The 16,679-nt window shown below is 44.4% G+C and overlaps 1 protein-coding gene across 1 annotated transcript; it reads right to left on the bottom strand.

Moving 5' to 3' along the window:
• Nucleotides 1-461: 461 nt before the first annotated feature.
• Nucleotides 462-4,935, bottom strand: LOC106097162 (retrovirus-related Pol polyprotein from transposon 412). Its single transcript, XM_019345533.2, has one exon. It carries the CDS (start codon nt 4,906-4,908, stop codon nt 859-861), a length of 4,050 nt encoding a protein of 1,349 aa, XP_019201078.1. The 5' UTR covers nt 4,909-4,935; the 3' UTR covers nt 462-858.
• Nucleotides 4,936-16,679: the final 11,744 nt, after the last annotated feature.

Genomic DNA, 16,679 nt, shown 5'->3' on the forward strand with positions numbered 1-16,679 from the left:
TAAAACACACTTTAATAGCTTTAATAAAAGAAACCACACACACACACACACACACACACTGGAAGGCTTGTGCCCCACGGGTCCACTCGTACTGGTAGTAATTGTCCCAGCCTCAATCGCGAGCTGGTCTGGCTCCCCACAGGCTAAGACCAGCAACGGGGGCAATTTAAAATCCCCGGCACGACACTCGGGCAAAGAATGGCTTCAGCCCGATCACAGAAGCGTGGGCACACGCCACGGTTCAGAAATAAAATAAAATAAAACCAGGCGAACCAGGAAATGGTAGGCCTACTTAATAAAACCAAATAAGACAAGGTAAAACAATTCAAAACCAAACAAGACAAGACAAGACAGCAGGCTCCACTGAGGAGGAGCCCTCACAACAACGGCTAGGCAGGTGTCTTGATTCTTCACTTAAGGCTGTGCGAGTTGCCACGGAGGTGAAGGCAGCGCTCAAACCCCCAGGACCGGAGGCGCTATACTCTCACTGGTGGAGGATCACACAAGCACCTCTCTCCGCAACGCCGGAACAAAACAACCTGCCGCGCTGTGGCTGTCATATGATCTACTCTTGCCGATCAGTCCGTCGCAGAGTGCCAGCATTTACTACTGCTTTGTGCTGAATGCATGGGAGGAATAGTTCAGAGAAGCACAGGCTTTGCTTTATACCTGATGCCAGCCTGCAATCAACATGCAGGTGGGTTCCCAATTGACCTAGTTTTGCAGTGAGAGCGAGCGCAGGAGAGAGCGAGAGCAGTAGAGCGGGCGAGCGAGAGAGAGAAAAGAAAGGCGAGTAGCCCATCCGGCTACATCTACCCCCCCTTTTTGTATTGGCGCCCCGACAATAACTCAAGAAACCTAACACCATGGCCTGAATACGGCAAGCTGAGCATTAGCGACTGGTGCAGATTCAACAGGACGTGGCAAGTGATGTACATTGGAGTGCTGACCAGCTGTTGAACGTGCCGTTCTCCGCAAGCGTGGCCCACTCACCTCAGACTGTTCAACAGAGCCTGAGGAAGAACCTGGGGGAGCAGAGGTCGAGGGTGCTACAATCACACTGGGAGTAGACCTGAGCTCCACCGATGGAACTCTAGAGGCATCAGAAGATGACGCCACAGGTGCCACAGGTTGTGAAGGTACCTCAGGGACAAGGAGCCACAACTCATCATCACTCAGAGAGGTCCGCTCCGAGTCAGCAGGCACAGGCGGGGGTGGAGCCTGTGGACCAGGTGCAGGAGGTCCTGGGCTGACCTGTGCCTTCAACATGTCGCGATGGACATGTCGAACCTTCTCCAAGTCTCCCACGGGGGCAATGGTGTAAACAGCCCCATTCTCTTGGGGTGCCCTCAACACCTGATAGACCACAGAGCTCCATAGGTCCTGGATCTTGTGCCGGCCCCGGGCGCTGTGATCTCGAAGATACACCAGCTGACCGACCTTTAAAGGAACAGGGTGGACTCTCTGGTCATGGCGCTCCTTGCGACGGTCAGCAGCCAGCGACAACCGTGCCCGAGCTCCCTCAAAAGCCACCATTAACCTGGCTTGATGCTCGGCCACCCAGTCCTGAACCTCTCCAGGCACTGGGTCCTGAACCCGGCCTAGAAGGAAATCAATAGGCAGCCTAGGATCCCTGCCAAACATCAGGAAAAAGGGCGACTCTCCAGTGCCCTGATGGGGCGTGCTATTATAGCAAAAGAGCACGTGTGGTAAGCATGCAGCCCAGTCGCGTTTCCGCGATGATGGCAGGGTCCGAAGGAGGTTATGGAGGGTTCGGTTAAACCGTTCACACTGCCCATTACCCGCTGGGTGGTAGGGGGTTGTACGGGACTTAGCTACCCGATACAACTCACATAACTGTTGCATCACCAGACTCTCAAAATTTCTACCCTGGTCAGAGTGGAGGCGGCTAGGAACGCCAAACTTAAAAAACCACTCCGTCAATAGGACCTGGGCCACAGTAGAGGCCCGCTGGTCCCGGGTAGGGACTGCGACAGTGTATTTGCTGAAAACGTCAGTCATGACCAGGACGTTTTCGACTCCACTACGAGAAGGTTCCAACAGTGTGAAATCTATGGCCAGAATTTCATTTGGCCTGGATGCCAACAGGTGGCCCATATAACTATGAGGCCCCAACTCTGAGTCCTTCGCGACCTGACAGCGTTCACAACGCTGAACCCATTGTTTGATGTCAGAGGACATCCCGGGCCAATAGCAACGCTGCCTGACCAGTTCAGTGGTACGCTCAATACCTTGGTGCCCATGGTCCTGGTGCAGCTGCCTCAAGGTCCCAGGCTTCAGAGCCTCTGGAAGAACAAGTTGGAGGGCTTCCTCACCTCCACCCGGACGCAAAATACGGCGATAAAGGATGCCATCCTTCTCCACCAGACGATCCCACTGACGCAGCAGAACCATGACTGGTTTGGGGAGCTGACTCCTTTCCTCCGAAGAGAGCGGGGACTGCCTCCTCCAGTATACCAGGAACCCTTTCAGGAGGGGGTCAGCCTCCTGCAAAGCACGGATATCCCCCGGAGAATGAGACGGGAAAGCCCCAATCTTTAACTGAGTAACGGCTGGCCGTACCTCTGGACAATGAGCCTGCTGAAGCGAGGCCGGGATGGGAGTCCCAAGCGACACGCCCTCGACCAGGCTAGCGCTCGTCTCATACTGTCGGGAGAGCGCATCAGCATTCCTATTACTGCGGCCTGAGCGATACTTAATCTCAAAATCGAATGCCGCCAGCTGGGAGGCCCACCTCTGCTCGGTGGCACCCAGCTTAGCTGAAGAGAGGTAACTGAGTGGATTGTTATCAGTGTAAACCACACACTTGTGCCCCAGCAAGTACTCCCGAAACTTCTCGGCCATGGCCCACTTGAGCGCAAGAAACTCCAGCTTCATAGAGCTGTAATTGTCCATATTGCGCTCATGGGGCCGGAGACCTCGACTGGCATAAGCCACTGGCCGGACAACACCCTCTACTTCTTGGGAGAGGACTGCACCCAAGCCACTGTGACTGGCGTCAATCTCCAATATGAATGGACGTGTGAAATCAGCATACGCCAGCACAGGGGCAGACACAAGTTTGGCTTTCAGGGCCTCAAAACTCTCCTCACACTGAGGTGTCCAGATAGCACTCAAACTCTGTCCCGAGCCCTTCTTTGTCTTGGTGCCAGCCAATTTAGCCACCACTTGATGCAGGGGAGCCGCCAATGTGGCAAACCCCTCCACAAAGCGCCGATAATAGCTGGCGAAACCCAAAAAGGATCGCAACTCTGACACGGAACGAGGACACTGCCACTTGGCTACTGCGTCAACCTTGGCTGGATCGGTGGAGACGCCCTCACACGAGATGACATGACCCAAGTAGTTGACCTTTGGCTGGAAAAAGGTACACTTTTCTAACTTAGCCTTAAGCCCCTCTTGCTGCAGCCTTTTCATCACCATCTCTAGCCGTTGCAGATGCTGAGAAACGGACGAGGAAAACACAATGATGTCGTCCAGGTACAGCAGTAGCGACTGACACTGCTGATCCCCGAACATCCGCTGCATTAGGCGCTGAAAGGTACCAGGAGCATTGCACAGCCCGAATGGCATTCGATTCCATTCGAACAAGCCAAACGGCGTGCAAAAAGCGGTCTTAGGCTTATCCTGCTCAGAAACTGGCACCTGGTTATACCCACTGGCCAGATCGATGGTAGAGAACCAGCGTGCGCCAGCAAGGGCATCCAGACTCTCCTCAATACGAGGTAGCGGGAAGGCGTCCTTCCTCGTTTTGCTATTCAGCAAACGATAGTCAACGCACAAACGGAGACTTCCATCCTTCTTGCGGACCAACACAATGGGGGAGGCATACGGACTGCTACTCTCCCTGATTACCTGGGCCTCCAATAGCTGATTGATATGGGCCCTGACGGCCTCATAATCAGAAGGAGGAATCCGCCTATACCTCTGCCGGACGGGTACGTCATCAAGCAGAGGTATATCGTGCGAGATAAGGTTCGTGCAGCCCAAGTCTCCCTCATGAGTGGAGAAAACAGAGCGGTACTTCTGCAAAAGTAACCGTACCTCATGTTGCTCTGACTCAGTGAGAGCAGACAGGTCAATCGCATCCACCATGTCTTGAGCAGGGCTGCTGGTTGGATGGGAGGAAACTGTGGCGGGAAAAGAGTGTTCCTCACTAACACCAGCAGGGAGGCTAACAACAGTAGCTTGGCTGATCACTCCTAAATGGGTCCGTGGGTGGAGGACCGCTTCAGCTGTTCCCACATTAGTGACTGGGATATAGGCAACACCCTTATCCACCTGGACCAAACATGGAGAGGCCAGCAACCCAACTGGCAGCCCGGACTCAGGAGGCTCGAAAAGCACAGACTGGCCTGACAACTGCTGTGAACAAGTGGTGGCCACCAGCTGCATGACACCACCAGGTATCCGCACGGCCCGCGGGCCCTGTACCTTGACGGTACCAACACGGTCCTCTGGGGCTTGGGCTGCAGACTGGTGACACTGATGTAAGGCCTCCAAAACTGGTCTCGGTGCCTGTGACACAGAAGGAGAATTAAACAAGGAGCCACCGAAAGCCCCAAACAGCTCTTGATAACAGCGACGGATGACATTCATTCCTAAAATACCAGGAACAGAGGGCATGGCACCAGGAGGGTCCTTCACTATGAGGATCCCACAAGAGGGCATTTCCTTGCCACACAGGAGTACACTGAGCTCCAAATAGCCAATGTAAGGAATGGCAAGCCCATTGGCAGCCCGAAGCTGTAACCAATGGCATGACTGAAGGCGTTCTTGTCCCCAAGGGGCAAAATGCATCAAAAAGAAGCTCTCTGTAATGGTGGAAACCATGGAACCAGTATCCACCAAACAAGGGACAGTCACCCCACTAATCAGCACATCCATCTTTGGACACGATGAAATTAACCTGCCAATCCTATCTTTCTGTGAGCCAGTGAACTCCCCACCTGAACTGTGGCTCTGCAGCTCAGAGGGTTTTAGTTTTCCGACTGGGTAGCGGAAAGGTGATTACCAACTGCCGTATGAGGAGGGCCTGAATCAGAACCTGCTCTGGTGCGGTGTGAAACCCGCTCCCCAGTGCACTCCCTAGCAAAGTGTCCTGGCTGCTGACACCGGCGACAAATCACCGAGCCAGCCCGTGGAGGCCGAACACCTCTTTGGGGGTTCTGTAAAGAAACCACTGTCTCAGTGAGCTGATTTAACTGCTCTTGCTGGCGCTTTAGGAGTTCCTTTAGCTCATGCCACTCAGACTCGGGCATACCAACAGGAGCAGACCTAGGGCTAGTGCGCACCCCACACTGGAAACCATACGCTGATGGGTGGGAATAGCCACGGTCGCGAACACCGCCTGGAAACCCTTCTCTTTCCCATCTAATTGCTTCCCCACGCACCTCTAACAAGGTGGCAGTAGGCACACGGCGAACATATTGTTTAAGCTCTCTGCGGAGAGCACTGTCAGCAACATGTTCTACAAACTGGTCTCGGAGCAACACCTCTGCATTACGCATGCCATCAGGTGCACTTTGTTTCACTTGCTCCATCAGAGCCATTAGCGCTAAGGAAAACTCCTGCAAAGTCTCTCCCTCCCGCTGTCTCCTCGAAAAGAAAGCCTGCTGCAGAGTGACATAGGACTGCGCATTACCATACAGTTCCTTTAAAATGGTCAACACGCGAGCAGGATCCCCTCGCTCTGAATTAGGGCGAAATTTGATCTCCTCCCTTGCTTCTCCCTCTAAATGGTCAAAAATAAAAAATGCTTGATCAGCAACAGACAGGTGCCGGGCACGCATGCACGCTTGAACCTCTTCGACCCATTCAGCTATATTGATGCCCGTTCTGCCATTAAACATGGGACATTTACGGTCCCTAGGCACCACCACCAAACGCTCTGTAACAGCAGCCTGGCTACCAACATTTGGTATGCAACCAGCTGGTGCGAAGGAGGCCGACGCAGCACCACCACCAGACTCCAGCACAGCGCCTCTATCCCGGCGCAATTGCTCATTATCTGCTTTTAACTGTGCTACCAAGTCTCTAAGTTGCTGCAATTCTTCCTCCATAATAAATTTTAGACCAAAACAGGGAAAATTAAATCAGCAAGGTGCTAAAATCCTATTACTCTTCCTCCTAAACCTGGATACTGCTGTCTTGTCTATAATCACACTTGAAAAGAAATAGAGCCTTCAAACAGGTAAACTATGCTCTCTACAAAAATAAAACAATTTACAAAACCAACATCTACCTCAAATGTGCATCCTGTCGACCAACGCCAAGTATGTGACCAAGTGGTCGGCGGGGTTAGATAAAAGGAAATAAAATGACAACGCCACCTAGGGGATTTTCACCCCTAGGAAATATATTTAAGAAAAATAGATAAAAGGAATAAAAAGAGGCCGCACAGATTCAAGGATGCACTCCGAGGCAGGTTGGCTCCAATATTAAAACAGTTTATTTATAATAAAAATAAATAAAATATTAGAAACCAAAATGTAGCGTCATTGTTGACAGTGTCTTAACGTGAAAATAAAACAAACATGGAACTTGGACTTACCAGCAGCCGTGGACCCAAAAGAAAATCACACAAAACGAAAATCACTGCAGCCCACCCGGTGCTGTACAAAAGAAAGTGTGAAAACGACCCACCACCTGAGGTCCCAGGGCCACTGGTACGTCCTCCGTTCACTAAAAGAAAACACAGAAAAATATGTTAAAAGAATAAAAGGACACTGAGCGTCAGGCTCGCTACAGATGATAAAAAGAACTAAAACACACTTTAATAGCTTTAATAAAAGAAACCACACACACACACACACACACACACACACACACACACTGGAAGGCTTGTGCCCCACGGGTCCACTCGTACTGGTAGTAATTGTCCCAGCCTCAATCGCGAGCTGGTCTGGCTCCCCACAGGCTAAGACCAGCAACGGGGGCAATTTAAAATCCCCGGCACGACACTCGGGCAAAGAATGGCTTCAGCCCGATCACAGAAGCGTGGGCACACGCCACGGTTCAGAAATAAAATAAAATAAAACCAGGCGAACCAGGAAATGGTAGGCCTACTTAATAAAACCAAATAAGACAAGGTAAAACAATTCAAAACCAAACAAGACAAGACAAGACAGCAGGCTCCACTGAGGAGGAGCCCTCACAACAACGGCTAGGCAGGTGTCTTGATTCTTCACTTAAGGCTGTGCGAGTTGCCACGGAGGTGAAGGCAGCGCTCAAACCCCCAGGACCGGAGGCGCTATACTCTCACTGGTGGAGGATCACACAAGCACCTCTCTCCGCAACGCCGGAACAAAACAACCTGCCGCGCTGTGGCTGTCATATGATCTACTCTTGCCGATCAGTCCGTCGCAGAGTGCCAGCATTTACTACTGCTTTGTGCTGAATGCATGGGAGGAATAGTTCAGAGAAGCACAGGCTTTGCTTTATACCTGATGCCAGCCTGCAATCAACATGCAGGTGGGTTCCCAATTGACCTAGTTTTGCAGTGAGAGCGAGCGCAGGAGAGAGCGAGAGCAGTAGAGCGGGCGAGCGAGAGAGAGAAAAGAAAGGCGAGTAGCCCATCCGGCTACAAATGCAAAGTTTTCGATATTAGTTTAGTATTGGTTTGAGTGTGCTTTTGACAAATTGGCAGCCCTGGTCATGTTTTTCCCAGCATTTCTGTTAAAACAAGGGAGTAACAAGGGAGGGACTACAACATATAACACAATATTTATTTCTCCCTGTTTGAGAAAATATGGCCTTGCATATTTATTTGAATGTGTTCCAGATTACATTCACAGCCATATTGATTAATTGAGCTCTAACTGATGGGTTTTGCTTAAGGCTTGCACTCTAGTTGGGAGAATTTTTAAATTACAATCCCTTACATGATATAATGCTTGAGATTGCAGAAATGGGACTATCGCTATCCAAGCACACACCACTATATGTGGATGTGCACCAGAGGAGGCTAAATTCTTTTATTGAATGCCCCCCCCCCCACACACACAAGAAGAGAGACGTTTTCTGTGCTGTTTAAATTGTAACGCTTTGCTAATAGTTTTACTCTGTTTTATCTGCAAAAACCTAAATGCCTAATTCACATGCCTTGTGCCAAGTTTTTTCTTTCAGGCTGCCATATCAAGGTGCACTGAAACAAGTCTGCAAATGGGCCCAGTCAGCGAGCCAGCACGCAGCTGAGCTAACAGCTAACACATTTATCACTCCCGGGGCCTCGGCTTTCACAGGAGGTCACAGAGCAGCCAGGCGCCGATGTGCTCAGTGACGTGTCGGCTATAGACGCTCAGCCAGCCATTCTTAATGGCATCTCTCAGTGACAACGGCGCTGATTATGTGGTCCTTCTACCATCAGGCTGGGGAATGAGTGTTGACAGTCACATTGTGCCATGAATGCAGGTTGACCCTTGAGAGGTCATTGGGAAGAGTGGAACTATGATGTCACAGGTCAGCACGTGTTGCACTCCCAACTGTGAGAGAAGGCTGGTCCACTGGTCAGAAGAGCGAAAGAAAAGTTTGCTTTTGAACTGAATGGCAATTAACAGCTCAGACTTTTAATTGTGAAGCTGATTACATGTGTAAACACTGGCTGGGATAGTAACACAAGGGATTTAGTTGGGTTTCTTTCAATAAAGTGAATAATTTGTCTGTACAGATAAAACTGTTGGCAGTTTCTACTAGCCCTGTGATCAGAATAATGATTGTGTAATTTATTGTTTTTGGGACTTCTTAATTTCGCTTCTCACTGGCCCACTAGGGAATTTAAGGTGTGAAAAGCCTACATTTGCATTTGCAATCCCCCCCAACACACATACACACACAAACACACACAACTCCCATTGAGCTCCATTAATTACACAGTAGCCTTGCCAGATGGACAGATATCTGGCGGCTATGAGGTTTGGCTGGCACTGCTTGAACTTCATTATGTTCGACCTTCTTTTGCAGCGGTTTAATGGTGCTCAACTGGAGAATTAGCCTGACCAGTGGTTCATCATGACAAAATCAGTAGTTGGTAAATAATTAGCATTTAGTTTTACTTTGCATAAAGGCCATTAACAGTGTTTTTACTTCATTTGGATTTTTTATTGTTACTTTTCTTAAGCTCAGGTGAGAAAATTGGGCCACATTTAAAGACTAACTAGGGTTATACAGTCACCATGGCTGCTTATGCTAGCTAAAACAGGAAAATGCTGTTGCATGAATTGTCTTAGATTAATAGAGGTGTTTTAGAACACATGGATTAAAATGTTATTTTGAAAAGACAGAAAAGTATTTATTTTCAGATTATGCAGTATCTGTTTGCCTATATATTTTTACTTTGTTCTTACACTATTTATGTAAGAGCAAGGTAAACGTACTTAGAAAAACACTATTCTAAATTGCAGTGCCCTGAGTTGAATACTATTTGTGTAGTATATTTAAAGATGCCAGTATAACAATAAAGGTAATAGGGTAGTATATGTTTTCTGTAACATTTAGATTTAACATTTAAAATTGTGTTTTAAATATAAAAAGTTGCAAATATTTTAGTAAATGTTGTAAAAAATGACTTGAAAAAGCTTGTTTTTGTAAGGTTTTGAGCTAAATGTGGAAAAGTGTTGCTGTTAATTTCAGCATGTTTCAGTTTACAAACAGTGTCCCATAGTAATAGTTTATATTTCTCACACATAACTACTAGTTGCATTAGCATTAGCAAATCAGCGTAGCAAGTCAGAGAAGCCAGACCACAGAAAAACAGGATAATGTGTTTTTGCAGTGGCAGTTCAAACAACATATTGTGTATTTGTAGTATTATGTATTGACATAACACTATGGTGGCGTAAGGTAACTTACTTACAGAGTTGCAAAATATTAAAAATAACAGTCACACTAAGACATGTTACTGATTTTACATTCATACAAATAAGTACATGCGGGTAGAAACTGAATTCAGTACTAATCTAACATGCTAATATGACTTAGATCATGTATAATTTATTCAGTCTTCCAAAAAAGAGCAGTTTCTGCAGATTAAAGTCAAAGAATACTCTGGTAAATTCTATGGCTCTATGCCTCAAACGTCCCACAAGCATTTATTAGTTCCCTATTTCCCACAAAACATCATTACTGAAAGTTACAGGATGGAGCTCCTCGGGGCAAATGCAGTGAAACCCGTTTTAGTGGCAAGAACTGGCAACCAAGCATTTCCATGCTGACACAGAGGGGCAGTGGAAAAAACAAAGTGTTATGCTCCTCTGCTGTTCCCCGTCCTTTACTCGGTAACCGTAATTACGTCCCCACATCCTGATGTGAAGCAGATATTCACCAGGAGCGTTTAATAGGCTGCATGTGCAAAGAGCAGGAGCAACAGCAATTCATCCAACGTGCTGAGTGTGCAGGAAATGTCTACTGCAGCTTCTCGTACACTTCACACTGCTGAGATGCCTCTCCTATGGCACACTTCCTCTGGTAACAGAACTCAATATCAACACTTGGCCTTTGTGTTTGCATGATATGTTTTTTTAATAATAGTATTTCTGACCCACTTTCTTTGTGCCATATCTTTTCAGCCTAGGAATCCAAAGGAATTTTCAATCATAGTCTAATTGTTTGATGACTTGTAAACTGTACGCCAACTGTGTATGTGGCACAAACACTAGCCAAACACAGTGGTTGGAAAAGAGGATATCATCCTGTGATTAGGCCTACTTTTTCTATTTGTAGAGGAAAACTTCCTTGGTAATTACAGAGGTAATACACGTTTCCTCCCACATGTTAGTATATGATTTAAGGCAACATGTGACTGAAATTTTTTCCATTGAACTATGAATAGAAATCAATTAGACAATTAGATGGGATGATCTCAATTTTGGGGCTGTCAGTATGACCAGATCAGTAAAGCTCCATGTCACTGAATACAGGCTAGAGAGAAGAAGTCTGTTTGTCACTTTATCCGTTATGTTTTCTTGGTATTGACACAAAATGTTGAACACTGCTGGTGTCGCCACTTGAAGACTTGCAGGGTAGTATGTGGCATAGGCAAACTGGCACATGTGACTCCTTACAAAACCACAAACAGGCAGATGCGGTTTCATTTTCCCAGGCTACGCAGTGGCCGAGTATACAGAACTTAGCAGCACTCTGACGCCAGTGTTTGACAGTGTTTCCTGTATTTTAACCTCCTGAGATTCAGCACGTTGCTGGCAAACTACTCAGGGGTAGGGTCAGAGTTTAACCACATGTTAAATGAGTATAATTGAATTAACTGGAAGATGTTAAGTTTCAAATGAGGTCTGATACGCAATTTGACCTTAGAATTCTTCTCTTATGCAAGTTCCACCCAGGAATGCTCCATAAGTAAAGATAAGATAAAGGGGTAGATGGAAATGTAGCCTTGACCCTAACAGATGAAAGAGATGTGGTTTGAAATGCAGGTGTCTTTCACGCCTATTTAAAGGGTAAAAAGACTGAAGCTGCTTTGGTCGAAGCTCTTGCCTGTCCACCTACAAAATCTGGAAGATTGTGTCTTCTTCCCTAATTTCGATGCCAGGCATGTCCTCAATTCAGCTTGTGAAAAGGCACATTCCTTTCCAGCTGAACAGAGGGTAGTGTTACCCCAAAGATTAGCTCTCTATTTGTCCACCTCCTAGAAAGTGCTTTTTGACTTTTGTGCTGATCTTCTGGTGTCCATGCATCCCCGCAGGAAACCCTCTCTTCCTGTTGCAGTTGATAGACAAGCAACAACAGCACAATAAAAACACACACAAGTCTTAAGACAAATCTATAAACTTTTGATGAAAAGATCAACAAGCCTTAATTAAGCAGCTGGTAAAATGCACTTTACAGTTTGTTTGTTTTTCACACAGTTGCTTTTCTAATAAACATGTTTGGCCTTGTTGAAATTCTGGTATTCTGTTGCTTAGCACTAATTATTTTCCATGTTGCAGCCTTACACTTTACAGCTTGCTATTATTAGCTTAACACTCTGTTCTCTTTTCCAAATATGTTTTTGGTTTTAAAGAAAAAAGAAGAAGTTATTGTTGAGGTTTCACAAGATGAAGTCTAAAAGGTGACGGGCAGCATTAATTTTAAAAGTATAGTAATTGTCTTTTTTCAGCTGCTTCTGTTAGGGTTCACCACAGTGGGTCATCTTTGTCCTGAGCCTATCCCTAGCATGTCCTCCTTCACTCCATCCACAAACCTTCTCTGTGTTCTTCCTCTGTTCCTTCTACCTGGCAACTCTATATTCAACATCGTTTTCCCCGTATAATCACTCTCCCTCTTCTTCTTCCTCAGCCTTGCCTCTCAAACTGTTTAACCTTAGCTGTCCCTCTGATGTACTGATCTCTAATCCCGTCCATTCTGGTCACTCCCAATGAAAATCTTAACACCTCCAGTTCGATCTCTCCTCTTTTTGCATAAAATGCAGACGGTATGATCTGTGAGCACATTTCTCTGTTCCTGTACATCACCTTGTCCCTCCCTCTTCTTAAAGTATGTGTTTATCCAAGCTATTTGCAAGTTTTTAGCAGAATCCATTCTTTCTGTGTGCATTTCTCTACTTATCGCCATATCTACCCACCATGTCCTGAAAATTATTGTAACCTTCACCTACAAGTCCATTGAAAATGCTTCAAACACTAATTTCTCCCCTCTGGAGAGCTCTCTGGCACTTCATCTAACTTAAGCAGCTATCAGGGGAGAGTTTGCCTTGCATGGTAGCTCTGATGACCTCTGTATGTGAGCGAGGCTTCTTAAGATTCAACACTTCTGTGCGATAACATGAAGACAACACATATGGGGACAATTCATGCTTCACAAACTTAAAGATTACCTTTAAATACTAGAAAGTGCCTACAATGCAGTATGTATTTCATCTGAAATATTTACGGATTAAACATCGACATGGTTTACTCACTGGACTGTCTCGCTGCTAGATAAAGAAACCTTAGGACATTCTGCATGCAGAGGCATATCCTTTTTTCTTTTCTGTCCAGCCTTACTTCAGCTGCTAATGGATTTAGCACTTGCAGTCTGTCTGGACATTTAAAAGCACCTGGAAATGCCATAAAGCAGCTTTTTAATATGGTTGTTCTTTACAGTTCAACAAAGACGTGTCTAAGAGTTCTATTAAGCTCTTCAACATCTAGTGTGTACTTTGACAGTTGTTATCCTGATGTGGGTATGTTATGAATAACCTGTTATTGGTTTCAAATATACACATAAAACATTTTTGACTTCATTTGAAAAACTTATGGACAAAATGCAAAATGTCATTTTATTTCTACAGCACATTCAAAAGCAACAAGGTTAACCAAAGTGCTTCATGAGTTAGATTAAGACAAACAGGATAAAATCATAGATCAATAAAATAAATGCAATTAAATTAAACATAAAAACAAATAAATACAATATATTTGAATAAAAACAACCTCAAACGAAAAGACCACAAAAAGCAAAAACGCTGATGGAACTCAAACCATACAGATAAAAGACTATATAGACTCTGCAGTACAAATACAAAACAACCAGTTATTCCAATGTCTAGGCTGCAACTGTGAAAGTCAGATCTTCTCTATGCTTGAAACCAACACTAAGAGCATCTGACTGGATAATCTAAGTGCTCTTTGCACTTATAAAAGTCATGCAGTTTGCTAAAATAGCCACCTTTAAGTAAATTTAAAAAAAACAAACCTGCTAAAACCGGAGTGATGTGGTCATACCGGCTAAAAGACATGCAGCAGCATTTTGGATTAACAAGTAATGAAGACATGAGTGTTCAAGACCCAAACACAGAGACCTGCAGTAGTATAATGAAGACATCAGTGAAGTTTTGGAGAAAGACGTGATTTTGCTTTTGCAACTTGATGTAACTAATAAAAACTGGTCTATTCAATTTTCAGCGCAGTTCAATTTATTCGATTATGAAAATTCTGTTTTTATTTACATTATTTAGGACAATGTCTCAACTTCTATATATATTTGGGTGCTAACGGTGTCATTTTCTTCTTTTATTTAAATTTGACACTGAATCACTCTGAATATAAATACAGCCCATTGATACTCTTATCTGAGGATCTTGCAGCTAAGAGTATCGACTGAAAGGCTGATGTGAAATGAAATGTACAGGGGCTCTATATTAGTTCTGTATCTGCTTCCACTTATGAAATGAAATATTAGGAAAGCTGTCAAGACTCAAGTTGTTTTCACTGAAATCCTAATTACTGTGATGATAGAGTGGCCTCGTGGATGGCAGAGACACCCCTATTTGATGGCATCTCTAACTCCTCGGAATGATTTCCCAGAGGAACACTCTGATTAAGTAAGATGTAGTAACAGCCCACCCATTAAGCAGATGTCCATTCACATTAAGGTAGTGATCTTGGTGGGCGAATGCTCGGGGTGTACCGCTGCTCCCCGTTTGACATGCTGTCTCTGCTTCTACCTTTGAAAGTGATGCTTGCAATCTTATTGCTGTAAGATTGTTGTTGACTTCCGCTCGGTGACCTTTTGCCATAAAAGAATCAAAATAAAGTCTAGATTGCAGCTCTGATGGTGCAGGGCCTAATAGAGGCATTTAAAGGAGAGATTTTAGATGAGATGGTACTCCCTGGAGACAGCTTACTGTTACTGTTTGCTGACACTTGTGCTGGAGTATTACTTTGTGAAATTATTCTCCATCTTTGTCATTTTTATGATAATTAAAGTGGTTTTCATTGTTAGCTGCCTCTACGTTCCAAGGACACAAAGACACCATTAAAAATGATTGAATGATAACGTTATTATTAAATCTGACTTTGCTTTAGATCTGTGTGAACCTGATACAAAAATATGATTTCAGTGGCTCCTTTGAAATAGATTTTTAGTGGTGGTCTAATGCCTGGGCTCCCAGAGTCTTTTAGGCCATAGATCAGAGTGAGGAGAAAGCTACCTTGCATTTCTCTCTTCAAGAACAAGCTTTCAACAGATTAACCACAAAGCTCCTATTTCAGCCACTTAACCTCTAAACTCAAATTAAACTTGGCCTGTCCCGAGGTTAAGCCACTTATACCTCTGCTGGCAGGAGACTTTCTGTTTTAGTGTTACGTAAGACCAGCCAGTATTAGTGAGCTTGCACACATCTGGAGGAAAATAACAGTGTTTCCATTCCTGGTACACTCGTCTTGTCTAACATGCTGCATTTTTAGCAATTTCTAGTAATTGCCTAAGTGCCCATTAAGGTCACCTCGTTAGAGGTCACTAGGATTGGCTTGATTAATAAGGACATGGACATTAACAGAATATATTGAGTAGTCCAAATCTAAATAAATTATGGAATGATTTTTTTTGGAATAAATAGATAGGTTTGAGCACAGTTTTAGGATTAAAATCAAATTTCATTAAAAAAATGCAAATAATAAAGCAACAAGGTTATCTGGAAATATGTATAAAACATGCATTCAACATATTTTTAGTGACTTCTACTTGACAAAAATCTTAAGAACACATTTAGCAGTGAAATGTTTATACCAACATCAATAATACAACTAAGAAGAAGAGACGTAGAAGATCTGACAGGTGTTTTTCTGTTAGAACAACTGTATTCACGATACACAAGTTATAAGCCTAAATATCTGTGAAACACATACTGCATTGTTGTGGGACCAACAATATGGAACCAAGTGTGACACTGAAGCTTCCTTTGAACAAAACGTGGCCAGTGTTGGGGTAGACAGTATTTCAAGTAACATGAAACATACAATACACCTTTAATCTGTGTGTTTTAAATACTGAGCTGAAAAGTTTTTAGGTTGAAATTTCTTGCCTTCTTAAAGCTTTTAGGCTAGCTTAGCACAAAGGAACCAGGAGGGACAGCTAGCTCAGCTCCATCTCACATAAAAAGAAAAAAAAAAGTGCAATACTATCACATATGAGCATGTTGCTTGAGTTTAATGCTTTCTCAAACAAAACTTTTAAATCACAGTTAGTAGTTTTAGTGGGCGTTGCATAGTGAAATGTTTTAAACCTAGCTTAACTTTAGCATTAAAGTTAATGTGCAAAGTCAAAATATAAAATATATAAGGAAACAAAAATATCTATATGATATGTTTAAAGTGGCATCATTCTCACTCCCAATTTGTCACATAGGGATGCTTGTTCAGGATATGTGTCACATACACCATAATATATTGTAATTGTCGCATTCAGTGTAACCATAATTTTTAGTTATGTCTTCTTCTTTTTTTATGGAAAACTTTTTCCAGTTCCAAAAATCACTAAAACACCTTGATGCATAATTGAAACAACATGAATTACGCTATCCAACACCAGTGGAAAAAGGAAAGCATTTTTTTTCCCGAATAAATTTTCCTCAGGCTTACATCCTACCTTTTGTGAACTTTAAGCTGGATAGACATGAGAATGTTAAAATGAATTTCCACAGGCACAAAGTAGAATGTAAATCAAACACTGTAAATCATGATGGGAGCAAGGAGAACAGTGTATAAAAGTGAGAGGAATGCCAAGATTCCTTCTATCCCTTAGGTCACTTTGGGTTTTTAGATTAGAACTCCTAGCTGTCTTGTATTTCACTGGACTGCTGGCAAAAAAATTCCCAATGCAAGCTCAAGCCACGAGCAATATTCTAGTTTGAAAACCAGAAAGCATGTCACTCAGCACATTAT

This window comes from Oreochromis niloticus, linkage group LG15 (assembly GCF_001858045.2).
Source record: "Oreochromis niloticus isolate F11D_XX linkage group LG15, O_niloticus_UMD_NMBU, whole genome shotgun sequence".
NCBI lineage: Eukaryota > Metazoa > Chordata > Actinopteri > Cichliformes > Cichlidae > Oreochromis > Oreochromis niloticus.

Coding starts and splice junctions, on each gene's coding strand:
- LOC106097162 (XM_019345533.2), bottom strand. CDS start 4,908: ATGGATGTGCTGATTAGTGGGGTGACTGTCCCTTGTTTGGTGGATACT.